Source organism: Rhincodon typus, chromosome 19 (assembly GCF_021869965.1).
Source record: "Rhincodon typus isolate 14 chromosome 19, sRhiTyp1.1, whole genome shotgun sequence".
In the NCBI taxonomy this organism is placed as follows: domain Eukaryota; kingdom Metazoa; phylum Chordata; class Chondrichthyes; order Orectolobiformes; family Rhincodontidae; genus Rhincodon; species Rhincodon typus.
The window spans coordinates 18,081,128-18,102,883 of record NC_063350.1 but is presented as its reverse complement, the minus strand read 5'-3'; the positions used below and the strand labels follow the sequence as shown (position 1 = coordinate 18,102,883).

At 39.9% G+C, this 21,756-nt stretch overlaps 1 protein-coding gene across 1 annotated transcript in view; it reads right to left on the bottom strand.

Moving 5' to 3' along the window:
• The window catches only part of LOC109933776 (neurotensin receptor 1 (high affinity)), a 43,620-nt gene extending 22,481 nt beyond the window's left edge, over positions 1 to 21,139 (bottom strand). The window contains exons 1-2 of the mRNA XM_048608551.1: positions 20,462 to 21,139; positions 5,852 to 6,053 (exon numbers count right to left, since the gene is read on the bottom strand). Of these exons, the coding sequence (XP_048464508.1) occupies positions 5,852 to 6,053; positions 20,462 to 21,139 (880 nt within the window). The remainder of the gene's footprint in view (positions 1 to 5,851; positions 6,054 to 20,461) is intronic.
• Positions 21,140 to 21,756: the final 617 nt, after the last annotated feature.

Genomic DNA, 21,756 nt, shown 5'->3' with positions numbered 1-21,756 from the left:
TCCTGCTCTTCTGATGCTGCTTGGCCTGCTGTGTTCATCCAGCTCTGCACCTTGTTGTCTCAGATTCTCCAGCATCTGCAGTTCCTACTATCTCTGAAACTATTATGACATGACCTTTCTTCTTATCCGTATCATGTATACAAAGAATTAGAGAAATTAACATCAGACTGTTGTAGCACAGCATGGATGTCAATGTTCCTTATTTTTGTCATCCCACTTATCATGCATTGAACCCATATTTGGAAGTTCAGCATCCCACTGAATGTTACAGTCAGCAAAACCACAGACACACTCAACACTTTCAGTGTGGTAATAAGGGCATTATCAATTAGGGGCTGTGGGTACAAAATAAATCATTGGTTGGAAAGTGATTGGATTGAATCTAACATATGCCCAGCATTGTATTGATATTCATTGTCTAGTCTTACACTTGAACAGTAGATACATGGGTGAATCGATGGAAAATGATCATTGCAATGGAATTGAACTCAAACATTACTTAATGTCACAGGACAGTAGGGCAGTGAAGTGAAATGGATAGAATGAAGGTGTTAACTTCACAAAGGTCATCAATGATCTAATGGGCAGAGAGTATAGCAGGAAGTGGCTGACAAAAATAATACTGTCTTCTACATCCATAAGTATGGGGAAATGGTCTAAAAACATTTCCTAAGTTTGGGAAGAGTGCCAAGATAATGACAACAACAAAAATAATAGCAATATTTATTTAGATAGCACCTTCATGCATAAAATGTCCCAAAGTATTTAAGAGCATTATCAAACCAAATTTGACAAAACTACACTTGGAAATATTGGAGTATATAACCAAGACTGCATTGATTCTTTGGATGGGCAATTCACCTGCTGACCCCAACTGCAACCCAGTCCTGATGAAGGGTTTGGCCCAAATCATTGACTTTCCCGCTCCTCTGATGCTGTCTGACCTGCTGTGCTTTTCAAGTCTCACACCTATAGACTCTGGCTTCTAGCATTTGCAGTCTTTATTGTCTTCAACTCTCCTCTCTCTCAGTATCTGAGGTGTTGCAAACGGTGCTGAACATTGTGCAATCATTGGTGAACATTTTCACTTCTGACCTTATGATGGAGGGAAGGTCATTAATGCAGCAGTTGAAGATGGTTGGGTCTAGGACACCACCTGAGGAACTCCTGCAGAGATGTCCTGGTGCTGAGATGACTGACCTCCAACAACCACAACCATCTTCCTATGTGCCAGTACGACTCCAACAAATGGAGAGTTTTCTCTCTGATATGCACTGATTCCAGTTTTGCTCAGGCTCCTTGTTGCCACATCAATTCAATGTAGTCTTGATGACACTCTCACCTCATCTCTGGAATTTAGCTCTTTTGTCCATGTTTGAACCAAGGCTGTAATGAGGTCGGGAGCTGAGGATCCCTGGTGGAACCCAAACTGGGCGTCACTGGGTAGGTTATTGCTGAGCAGATGCAGCTTGATAACACCGTTGATGACGCATTCCACCACTTTACTGATGATTGAGAGTAGACTGCCGGGGTGGTAATTAGCTGGTTGGATTTGTCCTGCTCTTTAGGTACAGGACATACTTGGGCAATTTTCCCCGTTGTCGGGTAGATGTAAGTGTTGGTATTTACAATTAGTGAAAAGTATGATTGTTTATTCCCATGCTAAATGAGAAGGTTTCAGATATCTACAAATACCAGTACTGGTATTAGTGACATGCCTGCCAATTTCTGAATTTTGAACTGTAATGAAAGGGACAAAATACTTACACACTAAATACAAGCAGAAGTAGACCATTTAGTTCCTCAAGACTGTTCCGCCATTCGATAAGTTCATGGCTGATCTGTATTTTGAATTCCACATTTCCCATCCACCTCAAATAACCTTGGTTTCCCTCATCTAACAAGAATCAATCCACCTCTGTCTTAAAAATATTCAACAACCAGACTCTGCTGGCTTTTGAGGCAGAGAGTTCCAAAGTCACCCAACTCTTAGAGAAAAAATATTCTCCTCGTCTCTGTCTTGAGAATGGAAATCCTAATTTTAAAACAGTGCTTCTTAGTTCTGGACTGACCCACACAAGAAAACATATTTTCCATGCCCAACTTGTAAAGACCATTCAGGATTTTATGCAGGATTTTAGGACTTCAATCAAGTCACCTTTTAAGGGTACAAGCTTAGTCTGTTCAATTTATTGTTATAATTCAGCTCATTCCTTCCAGGTATTAATCTGGTAAACCTCTTCAGAACTGCCTCCAGTATATTTATATCCTTCCATCAATATGGAAACTAAAACTGCACACAGTATTCAAGATGTGGTTTCACCGATGCCCTCTACAACTGAAGAATAACATCATTACTTTTATGTTAAATTCCTCTCGTAAAAAAGGATAGCCTCTCATCAGTCTTCTTTATTATATGCTTTGTCTACATATAAACATCTTGTGACTTGTGCACTAGAACACCTAAATCCCTCTGCACCTTAGAATTCCACAGTCATTCTTCATACTAGTAATATCCTGCTTTGTCATTCTTCTTGGCAAAGCGAACAACTTCACAATTTCTCACATTATATTCCATCTGCCGGATTTTTGCCCACTCACTACCTACATAATCTATCTGTATTTTTCTCACGGCAATGAAGGTTGGTTCAACAGAAAATCACAGAAAATGTTATTGGGCTGGCACCACAGAATGTTGCCATTTCTTTCCATCTTTGCTAGAATGAATAAAGAGTGAGACCGAGATCCCACACCCCTGAGTTGTGGAGGCAATTGCAGTCCTTAAAGAGGCACCGAATAGCCATTTGGTGTATTCAGTCATTCTTTACCAATGGCGCACAGATGATATCACAGGAGTAATCCATCCCCCGGGTGCAGTGGGGGTTTCGGGCAGCCAAAGGGTACCTGCCACCTTCCTGGCTCCTCATGATCCAGTCAGGGGTAGGGAGGTCAAGAACAGCTTTCACTACCAAAAGCCAACTGAAGCTGTCAAATGGTCATTTAAGCACCTCATCCTGCTATGGCTGCTCCTGTACTTCTGACTATCTGACAGCTATTGGAGGAAGGATATTCTTCCTCAAAGGGACAGATGTCCAAGCATCAGGCTGTTAATTGTCTAATAAGCACAGCTCCCAGGACCAGCCGTGGCAGGATTGATATGGCTTTCCAGACTGCTGTCATGTACAACACCACTGCCATTATATCCAAGGCCTGTGTCTGCAACTCATAAATTCAGATGAGGTGAGTGCACAGTGGGAAGTCATGAAAGTATGAAATTGACATGAACTCATCAATAAAGAAGGAAAAATGGCAAGTCTTCCATCACCTTTAGACAGAGACTTGTGTTGAAAGGAGGCCAGCGGTGCTGATTTTGGTTAGGATAAACAGCCTCTAGTTCTCTCCTTCAGGAGACAAGCCAGTTGGGTGAATAAATGGAGATATATGAGATAATGCAATGGGGAATAACAAAGTAAATACGGAGTAAATAGTAGAATACCAGTAAGTACAGAGGAACCAAGGAACCTGAGATCTGTATCCACAGATCCCTTCATGTGGCTATACAGGCAAATAGTAAGGTCATGGGCATATATGGGATGCCTACCTGTATCATCTGAGGCATAACATACGAGAGCTGACAAATTATGCTGGAATTGTATAAAACATTGGTTAGGTTACAGCTGGATTACCACTTTCAGTTCTGGTCACCGCACTACAGGAAAGATGTGATTACACTAGAGACAGCACCAAAGTGATTCACATGGGCATTGCCTTGACTAGAGAATTTTAACTCTGAGTAAAGATTGGGTTAAGTTATTCACACTGGTGGTAATTGGAACTGTGTGTTTCAAAGGGTGGTACAGGCAGAAACGCTCATACATTTTTTAAAAATTGAGGCGGGGCGACGGCAATACAGGGAGGGCCAGCAACTACGAAAAGGACAAGCTGCAGCACATACAATGCAGCCACAAGTTGCTGGAAGCAACAGAAGAGATTGACCACAAGGCAGGTCATAAAATAAAGCGCTAGACTCAGCTGAAGACCTATAAGGTGAAAGGTTAGCTTTGCTGACATTTCTGAGCACAGTGCCTCTATAGGCAGTGACTCTCAGGCAGGAGATCTGTGACTTCTGTGTCATCTTGCAAGAAGACCTGAGGCCAGTGACAGTGGGTTAAGTACTCTTTGCCAAGATGGCAGACAGTGTCGTTGTGGCTGTGAACATTTTCACTTCTGGATCATGGATCTGCAGGATTTCACAATCCACACCCCTTTACTGAACCAGACATGCAGTAATGATTCCTTTGTATAAGCAAAAGGGATTATATCAGGTTGGAGATGGTTGCTGCCAGCTAACTCAGCAGATTGTTGACCTTGCGTCCATGGCATGATGCCTGAAGGTGAAGGGCTATACTGTGGTAATCAAGGCTTACTTGAAACCGCCAGCTGTATAGTCTACCTGCTTAGTTAATTAAAGATGCCACTGTAAGCTGTCACAAATTTAGTGCTGGCAGGTTCTCATCCATTAATTTACATTATTCTGTATGTAGACTGATGCCATCTACATATTAATTGAACAAAAACCATTCCTAAATGTATATGCAATAGTATTATTATTCAAAGATCTTACAAATGCACTTGTTCTATCAGTTTGGACCTGTGCAAGTGGAAGTATTGGATCCTATTAAAGGAATACTCCCCTGTTCTGAGGAAGAGCCATACCAGGCATTCAGTTTTGAAGAAGAGTCATATCAGACTCCAAATTAACTCTGTTTCTCTCTCTACAGGTGTTGCCAGATCTGCTAAGTTTCTCCAACATTATGTGTGTTTGCTTTGTATTTCCAGCATCTGCTGTATTTTCCTTTTATACGCCTACGTTATTGATTCCTTTACATTGGAAAAATGACAGAAACATTTCTGATGGTAAGCAAGTCTGCTGTCACTTAACAGTGAACTGATGGCATTGATCATTGATGGCTTGGAAGGATATCATCATATAATAATTAACCTCTTCACAATTAGAGGTGGCGCCGTCCTTATGGTAAATATTGGTCAGGCTTCAATAAAGATGTAAACTCTCCATGAGTTTGCCAGCTGAAAGGTGAATCTCATCTAACATTCCCAAACAGGTGTGCTCAGCCTGAGAAGTTTTAATTTATCTCTGTAACTAACCAAACATTCCAATTTTCCTTTGCCTTCACCTTTGCTACTTGACTGTCGCAGCCACCAATGTCAAAAAGTGCTGCATTCTGTTTAAGAAAGCATTTTTCCTGATCCATAGTTTTTATAGTTTTTTTATTAAAAATAGAAATAGGCTACCACTGTTAATGCAACTCATAGGATTGTGAGTCCTTCTCTCTTTTGATCATGACATTTCCTCCATGCTGATTGAGCCAACAATTTAATAAAATTGAGTTGGCAACAGCAATATTTATTCTAATTTGATTTTGCTGTCTGCTTTTACAGAGCTAGTTTGAACCTTTAATATTTATTCAGCTCTATATTACCAAAACCTTGCGCCATCAGATGCTATAATTGAAGTAGAAAAATGGTGAGAACTTGGTAATACTGTGTGTCTCAGACTCAGGGGTGGATCTGAGGTACGCACCAATCTCTGTTGGAATTATGGTGGTTGGTCAACAGAATATTGCAAGGAAATCATTGGTGACATTTGTATGTGTGTCTCACAACTCACAGCTCACATCAAAGTAGATATGGACAGACTCTACTGGTTACATAATGTCAAAGTGATATGGATGAAGATAATTTGACCTCTACACATGGACACACAAAGGAAGTCTTTTCTGAAGGATGCATTTTTCATAATATAAATATATAACGTAAGGTTGATACATACTGAGAACTTTGACCCCATGTCGGAGAGACTGGACACGGCTTGGCTCCACTGACATGCTTAGTGTGGTCTGCTGTCCTTCAATTGTGCATATCTGGCCATCTTGAGCTGCTTGTTTGAACATCGCTATTAGCTGATTGGCGATGATTGTATTCAGGACTGAAATGATTACCATGGGTATAACAAAGGAGAGAAATGCATTCACCTATAAATAAGACAAATGGGTGCAATTAGAAAACAGAAAAAAATACTTGTAATAATCAGAAATATAGCTTTGGAATGACCCTGAAAATTGATGGGTTGTGTTCTAAGCTGTTACAATAACAGCTTATATTTATATAATGTCTTTAGCATAATGAAATTACTCAGGCTGCTTTATAGGAGCATTATAAAACAAAATATGACAACAAAGCACATAAGGAGATATTAAGGTCAGGTGATCAAGAACTAATTCAAGCAGCTATGTTTTGAGAAATATACTGCAGAACAAAAGCAAGATAATGAGTTGGAAAGGTGTGGGAAGGCACAGCCACTGTTAGAAGTGATGTGTCTTTCATGCTTGTCACAGATTGCTCACAAAAGGCACTTGCAGCAGAGGTACATTATATCAACGACTTAGATAGATGGATAGAAGGCTCTATAGCCAAATGTGCGGATGACAGAAAAATAGGTGGGACAGTAAATTGCAACGAGGAAATGAGAACCTTACAAATAGATATCAATAGGTTAGGAGAGTGGGCCAAAATATGGCAGATGGAGTTAAACATGGATACGTCTGAGGTCATACATGTCAGTCGGAAGAATGGGAGGGCGACCTATTATCTAAATGGGGAGAGACTTTGGGGTACTCCGATGCAGAGGAATCTGGGTGTCCTCGTTCATGAGTCACAGAAAACTAACATGCAGGTACAGCAGATAATAAAAAAAGCAAATGGAAGATTGGCTTTTATAGCTAAAGGAATAGAATATAAAGGCAAGGAAATATTGTTGCAACTATACAAGGCATTTGTGAGACCGCACCTAGAGTATTGTACACAGTTTTGGTCCCCTTATTTGACAAAACATGTAGTAGCATTTGAGGAAGTTTAGAGGATGTTCACTAGATTGATCCTAGAGACGAGGGGGGTTTGTTGTATGAAGAGATATTGAACAGTTTAGGCCTATACTCTCTGGAATTTAGAAGAATGAGGGGAGATCAAATTGAGGTATTCAAGATGATAAAAGGTATAGGTAAAATAGAGGGGGAGTGGATGCTTCCTCTTGTGGGGCATTCTAGGATGAGGGGTCATAGTCTTAGGATAAGGGGTAGCAAATTTAAAACAGAGTTGAGGAGTAACTATTTCTCCAACAGGGTTGTGAATCTGTGGAATTCGCTAACCCAAAGTGCGGTGGTGCTGGGACAATGAGTAAGTTTAAGGAGAAGTTAGACAGATTTTTAATTGGTAATGGGTTGTAGGGTTATGGGAGAAGGCAGGAAAATGGGGGTGAGGAGCATATCAGTCATGATCAAATGGCAGAGCAGACTTTGATGAGCTGAATGGCCTAATTTGCCCCTATGTCTTATGAACTTATTTCTTATAGGTACAGATCACATGAAAATACAAAAACAGCTAGAATACAAAAGGGAACAATTTTATTTCTCCAAAAGTTCCCAACCATTCTCCTGGACTTTTCACAGAAAAAAAATTGAATCATCGCAAACACTATCATTTGTAGCTGGAAGTGACACATGTTGCCAACATACTTGGTCACACAGAAAATTAACATTTATTAACAGAACCACAAGTCTTGTCAGTTCAACTGATAGTCTCTGCACATATGTCATACATACATAGTTTATAGAACATCTTCTAATGTGCATTTCCATTTGCTGTTCATCTGGTAACTGCTCATTCCTAAAGTGATGTTCCTTCTTCAGGAAGTTTTGCTCCCATGCCAAGTGCTGCTGCCATAGTAACCGTTGTTACTGATCCAGTTCTGTTGCTGGGTGATGGTGGAGCTCTGGAACTGATCATCTGTACTCTGTGCCATTGGGGAGATCACAGCTTCTTAATTCATTGCCTGCAGTGAACGAATGGTTTTGCCAATCGTACATAAGTGTCTGCAGTTATGGTGATATATCCAGCAGTTCATGTTCAACAGACATGATCAAAGTGGTAACTGCTCAATACATGGCCCAGTTTGCCATTGGGCTGACTTCAGTTGAGAGCAATGAATGTTTACACTCTGGTTGGCTCTCCAATGTTCAGTTCTGGTGATGACGACAGTTTAATAGAACATAGAACATAGAACAGTACAGCACAGTACAGGCCCTTTGGCCCACAATGTTGTGCCAACCTATTATCCTACAAAGATCAAACTACCCTGCACACCTACATTATACAACAAAGAAAATTTTGGTTTCCTGTCATTTCACCTTGATTTATCACTAATACCCTGGTAGAACTTGTGCCTTCAGTAGTGCTTTCACCATTAGAAGAGCTGTTTGGGTGCAGTGTGATATTATTTTTTGGACTAAATTAGTTTCCATGCCTTCAAGTAGATGCGTTTCTCTACCCAAGGACTGCCTTGTGGAAATCTGTGCTGGATTTGATTGATTTCTTTATGATCCTTTGTTAATTTTCACTGCTGCCTCAGCCTTTCCATTTGATGAGGATAGTGTGGCGAAGCTGTATGATGTTGAATTTCACAATGTTTCAAGAAAAGACAAATTCTTCACTCATGATTTGAGGACCGTTGTCATTCATCACAATGTCATAATCTCAGGTCAGTGGAATGTGGATGTTTTTAAACTGTAATTCCAAAAATGAGCTTTTTATTCAAAATAAAGGGGGCTGATACAGCCAAGAACGACTTGTAAAATAAGTGGCTGGAAAACCCATGGAATGCCAAATCTTCAGAGACGAAGTGAACTTTAAACAACAGCCCTCCAAAGGTGGCAAAAGGCAAGAGGCAAGTCAAAACAGACTGGACTATGATCTTCTGACTACAAAGATAATGAGAGGCTGATGCAACAAGCAACCTCCTGTGGATTTATTTTTCCCTGTGAAGAATATACAATGGCAGGAGTTCAAAAACCAGTTTCAACTCTACTGGAGTGTGCTAGTGAATGTTCTCATGTGCAAAAGCTTCGGTTTGAGCACACTGTAGAGGTCAAAATTGAAGAGCTAGCCCCTAATTACCTTTATGTTGGAGGTAAAAGTATGTCTCACTCTGAGCAGCAGAAGTCAATCAGCTAGCAACCAGACTAAAGGTAAAAGGACAACACTGGACTCTTTCTCACCCTGAATGCTGGAATTCAATCACGGACAAAAGGAATCAGAACCAGAGAATCTCAACCAATCTGAAAAACTAAGAAGCAATGAAACTGACTATTCACCGACAAATATCAACACTACTGGCACCTGTACTACAATAGTGCAAGTCTGGACAAAGATTTCCAAAGGGACATAATCCTTTTTATATTATCCTAGCGCAACCAACCAAGAGGGTGGGTGAATAAAGAAGGGGAGCCAGTTCATCCTTTCTCACCAGGGAGCTTAACAGTTTAGGGTACCCCATCTGAAACAGTAATAAATTGGGGAAGATTGATCAGGGCCTGGTCATAAAAACAACAATATCTGGACTGCCATGTTGATGGAAGTGTGTCTTTTGATATTCTACAAAATTACTGTTAATCATTAATATCAGATGGCTCACCTCCCAGTACCAAAATACTCATCAACAGTGACAAGGGAATCAGTTACTGCAAGAACAAAGAGGACTACTCCAACCTTCATTCATGGTCTCTCTGGGATCACATATGTCAAACATAGATCTTGAAGTTGGTATTCATTATAAACAGATCACTGGCTGATTTGGCTGATATCCGCTCACGGTTGACCTGTAGAAAATTTATCTTACCGCCTTCAACCTAGACTCAATTCCTTGATGATTTAGCATCTCTTTTCTCATGTTTATAAGGGTAATTACTCCATTTCCTCTGTACAAAATGCCATCTTAGGCAATCACTTAATCACTGTATGCCCAATAATCTGATAGGAACAGGTGTCTTCTTGACCATTCGTTCATTACTACATCCTTAAGCAATTGGAGACTTGTACCTTCTTGTGTAATTTCATTGACTTGAGCAAGAAGCTTATCTTTCAAATTCAATGTCTCTGCTGAGTTGATGACAGCCAGAGCATGTTAAGCTATTGTTTCTCATTGAATCTCAAAGATTTAACATTGTATTAGCGTATTCAATGCTCTTACTGGGAGTGCCATGCTTGACAGCATATTGACAATGTATATTTGTTTCAGTTGTACATCCTATATCACATCCAGATGATATCTCTGCAAATGAAGTTACATTATTTCCAAGTGTTTTGGAGCACATAGAAGCATTTTGTGGACAATGATTTGAAGTGCCTTATGGTTGGATTGCATTGCCAAATTTACCTCTCCAAAACAGGCATTGACTAAAATGTTCATAAGCAAAGACAATAGCACTCTTCCTTTGTCTGAACATGGTGTTCAATTTTTGTTAATGTCTTTGACTCAAATGAGACTGTTTGGAGTTCCTTCAAATACTGTCTTGCTCACATCATATTGTCAGATCATTTCACCATTGATCTCATAATGTCTCAGTACTGGCACCATCACTAAATGTTTGAATCTACTGAAAACTGTTACTTGTTTTGAGTCTCACTACCACTGCACATTCTTAGCAGTGAGCTTTCATAGAAGTTTACATTCTGATGACAAGTTAGACAAGAATTTTGCTAAATAGATCACTAATCCAATAAATTATAGCACTGCTTTCTCATCTCTTAGACACTGTTTCTCAGACAATATGAGCACAAGGTGTAAGAGAAGAAATAGATCATTTGACCAACTGAGTCTGCTCTGCCATTTAACAAGGTCATGGCTGATCTGATGACCCTCAATTCTATTTTCCTGCCTTTTCCTAGTACCACTTGATTTCCTTACTGAATAAAAAGTTGTCTATTTCAGCCTTGAATATATTTAACGACCTGACCTTGACAACCCTCTGCAGTAAAGAATTTGACAGATTCATTATGCTCTGTAAATTGAAATGGCTCTTCATCTCTATTTTAACTGGGTAATCCCTGACTCTGAAATTATGTCCTCTGGTCCTACGTTCTCCCAAAAAGGGAAACAATCCTCTCCATAATTGTCCTGTTAGGCGTTCCCCTCCCCACAACCTCAAGAATCTTATATGTTTTAATAAAGTCTCCTCTCAGTCTTCTAAATTCCAACAAGTTCAGGGCCAACCTACTCAATCTCCTCACACAACAAAATACCTCCATACCTGAGATCAACTGAGGGAACTTTCACTGCACTGCCTCCAATGCCAGTCTATCTTTTCATGGATAATGGGAGCAATACTGTTAACAGTATTCCAGTTACAGTCTGTCATGTGTCTTGTATACTTTTAGCAAGGCTTTCTATTTTTATAAAAACCAAAAGAACTGTAGAAGCTGTAAATCAGAAACAAAAACAGAAGTTGCTGGAAAAGCTCAGCAGGTCTGACAGCATCTGTGAAGAGAAATCAGAGTTAATGTTTCAGGTCCGGGGTTCTGAGGAAGGGTCTGATTTCTCTTCACTGATGCTGCCAGACCTGCTGAGCTTTTCCAGCCACTTCTGTTTTTGCCCCTATTTTTATACTCCATTCCCCTTAAAATAAAGGTCACCATTTCATTTGCTTCCCCTGTTATCCATGCTAGCTGAATATCCATGCTAGGTTTTTTGGATCAAGCATGAATACCCACTCTGTGCTGCTGCTTTCTACGCACATGCTGTGTTCAAGTAATATTCAGCTCCTCTATTCTTCCTGCTAAAGCACATAATCTCACATTTTCCTACCTTATAGACCATCTGCCAAGTTTTTTTGACCACTCACTTAACCTGCCAATGTCTCTTTGTAGACTGTAGACTCTGTACCATGTGCCCTTCCACCTTCGTTTCTGTCATTTGCCAATGTGGCTACAGCATATTATCGAGGTTAAAAAAACATATTGAAAGACCTACTCCTGTGTTCTGATAATATCTAGGGCGGTAGGAATTTGAACCCAGACGTAGGCACACTACAACAGTGCCACAAGCACCATCTCACTCTCTTCATACTCTTTCAAAGAAAAAATCCTGATAAAATCAAATTAACACAATTAGCCAATGAGCTGAAGCACCAGCCTGAAAGGAATACTGGAACAAAGCCGAATTCCAAAGGAAGTTTGAATTTGAATGAAAATGTCATTTTGTGGGATTGAGGATGGGGGAATATCTATTTTATTTGTGTCCAAAATGTCAATCAATTAATTCCCTTCAGCTTTGTATCTTTTAACTTTGATAATATAAGCCCTATTTCCGGGACAGGAGGTCCGGGTTCATGTGCACCTGCTCCAGAGGTGTGTAATAACATCTCTGAACAGGTTTGATAAGGAAAGATCTATAAATACTGTAACAATAACATCAAGACCTGATCATTTGCTATCCGCTTAGTTCAGTCTGCCAACTCAAAGCTGTCCCATTTACTCTTAGTTAATGTATATTACAGCTTGCTGTTAAAAACCATCTAGGTCAGAATCACACAGTGATGTCTAATACTAAGCAATTTTATGTTGTGGCTGTAATTGCAGCAAATCTGCTAACAATGACTACTAGGAGACAAAGACCACCAGAATGATAATCAAGTATACACAGCTGGGCTCCTCAAGAAATGTTTTCAAGCTTGGAAAGGTTTGATGACTCACTGTCTGACAACACATTCAGTCTCTCATTTTGAGGCTACATACTGCATCTTGCATAGCCTTGATGCATTTTAAAGATAAACAGCAAACTGACCTCAGATAAGTAAGACTTGGAAAAAGGCAAGAAAGTGGCATATGAAAGGGGACAAAGATATTGACTTGTTAGCCTGACACCAGGTGCAGGGAAATTGTAACGAGGGGAAAATGACACCACGTTTGAGCAGCATCAATATATTTTTCTTGAAAGAGAAATAACATTTAACAAAACTGGTGGAGTTTTTTGAGGATGTAATTGGCAGAATAGGTAATCAGGAACTGGTGAGTATGAATTACTTTGATTTTAAGAAAGGTTTCAATAAGATTCCACACAAAATTACAGCACATGGTGAAATAATTTCACAGACGCCGGTATCCCATCACAAATGACCCTTTATTTACACTTGGAAAGACCTTGACACTGATTCAACTCACTCAGAGCTAGCTCTCAGAGTGAACAGAATGTCTGACACTCCTGTAAGTATCTGTCAGCCAGATTAACAGCCCCAATCAGGGAACTCATATTTTATGAGGTCTACCTGGTTCGCCTTGTTATAATCACTACACATAGGATTGGGGGCAACATACTGGAATGGACTGAGAATTGATTAACAGAAAACAGAGGCTAGGAACAAATTTATCAATTTCAGTTTAGCAGGCTGAAATTATTGCAAGGACCAGGACTTGGACACAGCTATTCAAAACCTGTATCAATGACTTTGATGAGGGGACTACTAAATGTAATATTTCCAAGTTTGCTGATGTTACAAAACTAGCTAGGAATGTGGCTTGTGAGGAAAATGTAAAGAGCTTTCAAAGGACAATTAAAAAGGCTACATGAGTGGGCAAGAACATGGGACATGGAATATAATGTGGAATCACGGAACTTCAGAATTGTTATGGTGTAAAAGAAGGCAATACAGTCCATTGTGTATATACTGGCCTGCTGAATGAACGTCATGATCAGTGCCATCCTTCTACCCTTTCCTGACAAGTCTACCCATTATTTCTACTTAAATAATCAACTATTAACCTCTTAAATATGGCTCCACCACACTTCCAGGCAGTACATTCCAGAAGTGAATGACTCGCTGCATGAAAAAGTTTCTTCTCTCACCATATTTACTTTTTTTGCAAATCACTTTAAGTTCCTTTGTGATCTCAATCCTTTTGTGATTGGGAACAGTTTCTCCCTGTCTACTTTATTTAGATTTCTCACCATTCTGAAAACTTCAAATCTCCTCTTAGCCTCCTTGTCTCTGAGGAAAACAGTCCCAACTTAATCAAACTACCTAGATAACTATTAGAAACCTCTTCTGCACTGTCTCCTACGTGTTCACATCTTTCCTAAAGTGTCACATCTGAAACAGTACGCAGTACTCCAATTGAGGTCTAGCTAGTTTTTTTTTTAATACAAGTGCAACATCTTTCACTCTATGGCATTATTAAAAAAGCAAGCCTAGGATTCTGTATGGTTTACTCAAGTAAAATGTGAAGTTATTTATTTTGGTAGGAAAAGCAGAAATATAGAATGTATCTTAAATGATGAGAGATTGGGAAGTGTTGTCATTTAATGGGAATTGAGGTGTCTTTATTCGCAAGTTACTAAAAGCCAACATGCAGGTGCAGCAAGCAAATGGAATGGAAATGATATATTGGTCTTTGTTGTAGGGGTGTTGAGCACAGTAGTAAATCTGCTTTGCTATAATGGTGCAGAATCTTGGTGTAAGCACAACTCAAACATTGTATACAGTCTGATCTTTTAGAATGATGTACATTCGTAATATACTACTATTATTTGGCTACTTGAATTCTAAAGTAGAGTTAAAAATGGCTTTTGAATTTCAGTTCTGTGAAGGTGACTTTTTTTAAAAGAGTTAGAAATGCATTGTTTTTGTTTTAATTTTGGATCAAAACAGCATTTTCATGAAGCATGTGACTTAACCCAAATTATTAGCAAAGCTCTTGTGAGAAACTGCTTATTAGTTTTTAACTAATATTAGTTTTTCAATGAGCTATTTTTTACCTGTCGTGAATGTGCAGAAAGGAATGTGGTCTGAAAGGAAATACTTGTGATCTCATCAGTTGAATAAGAAAGTTTAAAGTGAAAATTAGGAGTGATACTGTATTGGGGTTGAGTGTCTGAAAAGTATATTGCTGGGAGAAAGAGTTGAATATTTCCCTTAACTGGTTATGATAAGGTCTTTCAGAATTGTCATACAAATATATATACTGTTCTTTTCCTTTTGCATAATAAATCTATTTTATTTTGTTAAAGGTACATTGGAAGCCTCTCGTCAATAAGATCACCATTATAACTAAATAGCAAAAGTAAAACTTTTGCTCTATCATTAGGTTTCACTCTGGAATCTGACCTGTTCAGTCTTACCATCAACTGGGATCATAACATTACCTAAAGAAGGATACAGTTGTTGTAGAGGGATTTTAAGGGAGATTCACCAGGTTGGTTCCTGGGAGGACAGGATTACCTTATGAGGCAATGTTGAAAAGGCTGCACTTATACTGTCCATAAGTTTGAAGAATAAGAGGCACTCATTGAAAAATACAGGATTCTTACAGGTATCCATATATAAATGCAGGAAGGATGGACAGGGATGGTGGGGGTGGGGGTTTAGGACCAAAGGGACACGATCTCAGTACAAGGTTTAGGCCACTTGGAACATAAACAGAAAAGATATGAGCAGGAATAGGCCATTCAGCTTCTCATGCCTGCCCTGCCACACTGTGAGATCATGGGTTGATCTGCCCCAGGCCTCAATTTCTCTTTCATGCCAACTTCCAGTACAACGTCTTATATGTGGCATCCTAACATTGCAGGTTAATGATCTGGAGATAATAGTAAAAAATGTGAAAAACAACTATTTAAAATGGCCTTAAGAACATTAACTTCACGTATTACTCATGATTCTTTTCTTACATGTTATTTTAAAGCTATCCTAAACTCCTTTGAGCATTGTCAGCATTACAAAATTCCACCAAAGCTCACCAACAGGAATCGGATTTCAAATCTTTCCCTTTGAATGATATGAAACTCCTCCATATACTTGGCAGCTAAGTAAAATGTTTCAGTTTTAATCCATTATGGGATAACAGTAAATGTGAAGTACAAAACTGGAGATAAATTAGCACCAGCTACATTGTGACAAAAGGCAGTCAAGCAGCTCACCAACAGAAGCTGAAATTCAGAATTTTTTGTTACCACTAACTGAGGCAATTGCAGAAGAATTGGCTCTAGATATTAACCCATATTAATTGTATTGAGAAAAGAAAATACTTCCCTGAAGTGTCATTTCGTACGAAGTTAATTGCTTGGGTGGGCATTGGTCAGCAGGTCCAGGTGGATGGAACAAGTATATCAAATTCAGTTAATTAACTTCTCACATCACACTGAGCTTTCCAACAGAGCTCACATCTTCATCAGACCATAGCCAGAGTCAGCATAAAACACGGAAATGATTCTTTGCAATGTTTTTGCATGGCTGCTTTGGCGTTCTATTTCAGATTTACAGCATACATGCTGTTTTTGATATCTTAGTTTCAAATGTCTGCCTGCAATGATATTGAAAAACAAGAGCTTACTCTGCAGAAATGATGCTACAACATGCAGTATAGCATAGTAACCACAGATGAGTATAAAACACTTTGCTACAAAGAATGATTATATTCAAAAGGAACCTGAGTGTTATATAAAGTAGATTGGATGCAAGTGGTACTATCATTGTTTCTGACATCAGATGAGCTTTCCTCTGGAATTACAGTCTTGTAATACACCCACCTTAAATGTTATTAAAGCTGTTACATTCCCTGTGGAGATCAACATTTTTTAAATGGGAAGAATTTGTCAATGACAGATCAAAATAACCAAATGACAAGATTTCACATTAAAACTTTTAATGTAACTAACAAAATAAAATCAATAGAGATCAAACATTTCTTAGCAGCAACTAATACACCAAACTAAAACTCAGCCCAGAATTATAAGTTCTGTAAGGGGGCCATAAATTATTCCTACTAATGGTTTTTTTTTTGGCTTTTGCTATTTCCAATTAATCTCATACTATTCTACTTTGTGATCTTCTGAGGTTAACCCCTTTCACACCAAGGTTCTAATCATATCTTTTACTATCAAGGCTACTCCACTTTTGCCGTTAGGTCGAGTACCACCATACAATCAAGCAAGTCACATCAACAAATTGTTTTCTTTTTATCAAAATACTTGCTCTGAGAGGAAGTTTCAAGGAATTCATAATGGCAAAGTTATTTATTCTTCAGGAATTAAAACATTTAAACAGTTTTTATATACAGTGTCTAGTCAAGTACAAGTTGCTAAGTTTAAATGTCCCTAAATGTCATGCTGAGGCTGTATGAAGCTATACCTGATGTGTTTTGTCCTGTTCTGGTTACCATGGCATCAGAAGAGCATAGACTTTAAAGGTAGTATGCAGAAGAGCAATAAGATTGATCCCCTGTGGCACAGAGATGAGTTATAAGGAACAAGACAAAATGAAGTTTTCTTGCTTCAGGAAACACTCAAGAGATACGATAACTATTTAATATGTACCTCATGTACAGGACAAGAAACCTGCAGACCAATACCTTTAGAATCAATGAAGCAACGAGAAAAGAAAATGCAGACCACTAAGGCCAACTGTACAGCTAAAATCAGGTAGTTTCTCTTTATACAGAAGGTGATGTTGTCCGGGAGACTGGTTGAGAACAGGTTATTGGAATCATTGTTACACAAGGTTGAAAGGCTTGGGCCAAACCTTCGTTCGAGACACTAGTTGACAAAAAGCCTTTGTAATGCACAATTACATGCACAGACTTTGGTCTTCCATTAGCTGAAATGTCAGATCTCTGTGACACTGTGGAAGGCTTTGGATAAACAAATTCTTTTCAATAACATACAATAGTTTCTCATAATATTGCCCTCAAGAACTGTGTCAGCATTTTTGTGATTACATTAACAAGATATTTGATGTCCAACTTTGTATTTTAGAAACTAAGAACAACTTTAAGAGAAAAGCTTACTAGACCATCCATATTTTGAAGCAACTGATTAGTGTACAAGTATTTAAACACCAATATCTATATCCTCAAAAGAGTTCTTCAGCACCAGCCAGACCTCGTCCTAAACTTTTAACAAGTATCAAAATATGTCCAAAGTACACAGAATTGCAGCAACAGCCAAAATCCAGCAACTGGCATGTCTGTCAGTGCTTGTTAATCTCTTTAGCTAACCCTGATCAGTTTAGGTAATGCTAGTGTGGTGGAGGTTTCACAATGCTGAATGAATGCATCAGAATGGGACTTTAAAAGCACAGTCTGGAAAATGGCAGCACTGGTGCCAAATCAGCATTGTGCCCTGACTAATGTCATGATTTATCTTCTGTGCATTTTTCTGGTAGATGTCGGCTGTGTACGTGTTACCTCCTTTATTAAAGTGACATCTGGAATCTTTGTGTCAGAAGTGTACACACACATTACCAATGTCATTTTGGCACTTTAAAGAACTTGAGAGCACCCAAACAATGGACATAGCATTTTTATCCCTTCTACATTTTGGTAAGTACATCAACACATCATGAACAAAACATCTCAGTTATCTCCATTGTGACATCATGTGTTTTCTCAAAATGCCATGGCCAACCTATACATGCGTTGAATGTCAAGGACCTGCTCACCCTCCAGCCAAATGCAATCCCCTACAAGCAGTGAGCTGGCAATATTACAGGAGGAGTTACTAAATGATCTACTTTGCCATTGACTCAGGTGCACTGTACAAGCAACTCATATCATCATCATAGAATCCATACAGTGTGGAAACAGACCCTTCAGCCCAACAAGTCCACACTATCCCTCTGAAGAGCATCGCACCCAGACCCATTCCCCTACCCTTTCCCTGGACCTCTGCATTTCCCATGGCTAACACGTTTAATCTACACATCCCTGAACACTATGGGCAATTTAGCATGGCCAATCCACCTAGTCTGCACATCTTTGGACTGTGGGAGGAAACTGGAGCACCCAGAGGAAACCCATGCAGACATGGGGAGAATGTGCAAACTCCACACAGTCAACCGAGGATGGAATTGAAGCCAGGTCCCTGGCGCTGTGCAGAGCAGTGCTATCCACTGAGCCACCCTGCCGCCCAGCTGGATAGAAAGATGTTAAAAAATGCCCATTAAATGGAACTACTATATTTTGGTTGGCATCCATTAAATGAAAGTATAGCATCTATTGCAATTGCCTTCTTTATTCCAGAGAATCAAAGTCCTACACAAAATTAAATATAAGATTTTGATGTTCACAGGGAAGGAGATGGCCTCGTGGTATTTTAACAGTATATAACAGTAACTAGACTGTTAATCCAGCGACCTGATAACGTTCTGGGGACCTGGGTTCAAATCCTACCATGGCAGATGGTGGAATTTGAATTCAATAAATGTCTGGAATTAAGAATCTAATGATCACCGTGAATCCATTGTTGATTTTCGGAAAACCCCATCTGTTTCACTAATGTCCTTTAGGGGAAGGAAACTGCCATCCTGATCCGGTCTGGACTACACGTGACCCGCAGCAACGTGGTTGATTCTTAACTGCCTTCTGGGCAATTATGGATAAGCAATAAATGTTGCCTAGCCAGTGACTCCCTCATCCTGTGAATGAATAAAGGAAAAAAAAATGCAACTGTGTACTGCAAAAGTGCTCATGTATCTCTCTGCATCAGATATTGCAATCCTTGACAATGAAAATTATCTAACTACTTTCAACCATATTGTCAAAGCTGTTAACTTTTCCATTTCATATTATTGCCGGCATACTGCACTTCGTGGTAGTTTTTGTTTTACATCCTCAAACGGGCAGTAACCTAATCAAGTTACTGCCCTTTATAGAATCTGCCTGCTCTTCATTCCACTTCATATTGAAACAACAAACATCAAAGACCAACATGCTAGAAAGGCATAATAGAGCATACTGTTCAGTTATTCATGCAACCTTTCATACTCATGCTTCTCACCAATCTTCATAATTAGCTGTGCAGATTATATTCCTAAAGAGAGATTGATTCTGCAAGTTCTGTTAGTTAAACATTCGATTTGAATAGACGAAAGAAATCTTGAAGTAATCGTTACAAAATAGCATAATTTATGAATACACTTTGTGACAGATTCTTTTGTAGAAATAAAAGGACTTGTATTCTGATGCATACTTTTCACAGGCACATAATTACTTTATTAAGAAGATGATCTGACTTATTCCTGTTACTGAGCTTTGGAGGCAAATTCTGATTCATTTTAAAGAGAACACAGTCAGGGATGAAGGTAAATCATGGCTAAACGCCAAAATCTATTCCTTTCTCTTTGAAATTACCTATTTCAAAGTACATACAATTCAACTTTTCAATACTAAATTGAGAATACAGAAGCAAAATACTGCAGATACTGGTCTTTTGATTTTTAAAAAAAAACTTCTGGTAAAACTCAGTCGGTCAAGCAGCATTTGTACAGAGAGTGAGTTAACGTTTCAGGTCGAGTGACCTTTCATCAGGACTGCTTGCGGTTGGGAGATCCCAGTCCTACTTGGAAAGCTGGAAATAACTCCTGCTTTCGGTAGACCCGTCTTTAAGGAAATCACTAGACATCAAAGACAGACAATTCGAAAACCAACGCCAAATCAACAGGCCGGTGCCAGATTACAGAAAGGGGAAACATCCTAGCGACAATCTTGAGCATGAGTTAAATTAGTTTGCTCTGAGATATATTCACGGCCAGTGCAGGCGTGTATACAGCCAGCTGCTCACCTGGATGACTGTTTTGACAGTCGATTCGTCCACAATAGTGGTGCAGATCAAATCATTTGGATCAGGGACGGTGGTCGCGTATTTTTCACCCATGGTGAATGTCATCGGGGTGGCCAGCAGGAATGACAGGAGCCAGATCATGGAGATGAGCTTCTTGGTGCGACTGGTGGACATCAAGGTCTTGGCTTTGAAAGGGTGACAGATAGCCAAGTAGCGCTCGATGCTCAGGCTGGCGATGTTGAACGCTGTGGCGTAGGTACAGGCGTCCCGGAGGAAATAGTAACCCCGGCAGACGGCATCTCCGAACGCCCAGGGGTGATGCACCCAGATGAAGTTGTAGAGTTCGATGGGCATGCACAGGAACAGGGTGAGGAGGTCCGAGAAAGCCAGGCTGGCCAGGTGGTAATGCACGGTGCTCTGTAAGTTCTGCAAAGTCTTCTTCCTGACCAGGGTGTGCAGAGTGATCGAGTTTCCCAGTGAGCCAAGGAAGAAGAGGCCGAGGTACAGCAGAGTGACGACCACCTTGGAATAGATGTCAGTGTTCACATCTAGATCGCTGTCCCCGGCTCCTGGCTGCTCCTGGGTGACATTCCTAATCCCAAATCCAGCCAGATGGTCAACTGGCAACCCATTCAGACCATCGTGCCTCTCCAAACTGGTGTTTAAGACAAGGCTCATTTTCAGTGTGTGTGTGAGAGAGATTGTGTGGGCTACAGTCCGGGACCAGTCCGAGTGCTCAGCCTGATCCCAGTGGCCGGGAGTGTACTGGTTGCTGCCGAATGGAGCAGGACCTTTTATAGTTCGGTTGCCCCTCGAGTACCTTTCTCGGAAGGTGACGCACTGAGCGGAGGGACTGGACCAAAATAATCGGCCAAATGGCTCAGATTCTGCGCTTTTAAGCAATACATTGACTGGAATTCATGTTGGTTACACGCTATAACCGAGTTGGATGGGGCAGCTACAATAGACGAGGAATGTAGAAAGTGCATTGTTTGCGGACAATTTGACATTGTTTTGCTGTTGGGATGGGGTGGGGCGGGGGTGATATCTTATCCCCATGTAAGATTTGTTTCCCCGGGGAAAAGAAGGTATTTTTGTTTTAGCACAGAGTCAGTCACTAGTCCCCATCTGCTGATCCTTGTATGTATACCCAGTTCCCAGGCTCTGCTGAAATCACCCCCAAACATTCTCCGCGGCACGGTCTGTTTTATTAGTATTTCTTGTTTCAGGTTTTGGCTTTCCGAATTGTTTTTCCTGCGTTATTTAAGCGAATTCCGAAGGAGCTGGTGCTGACC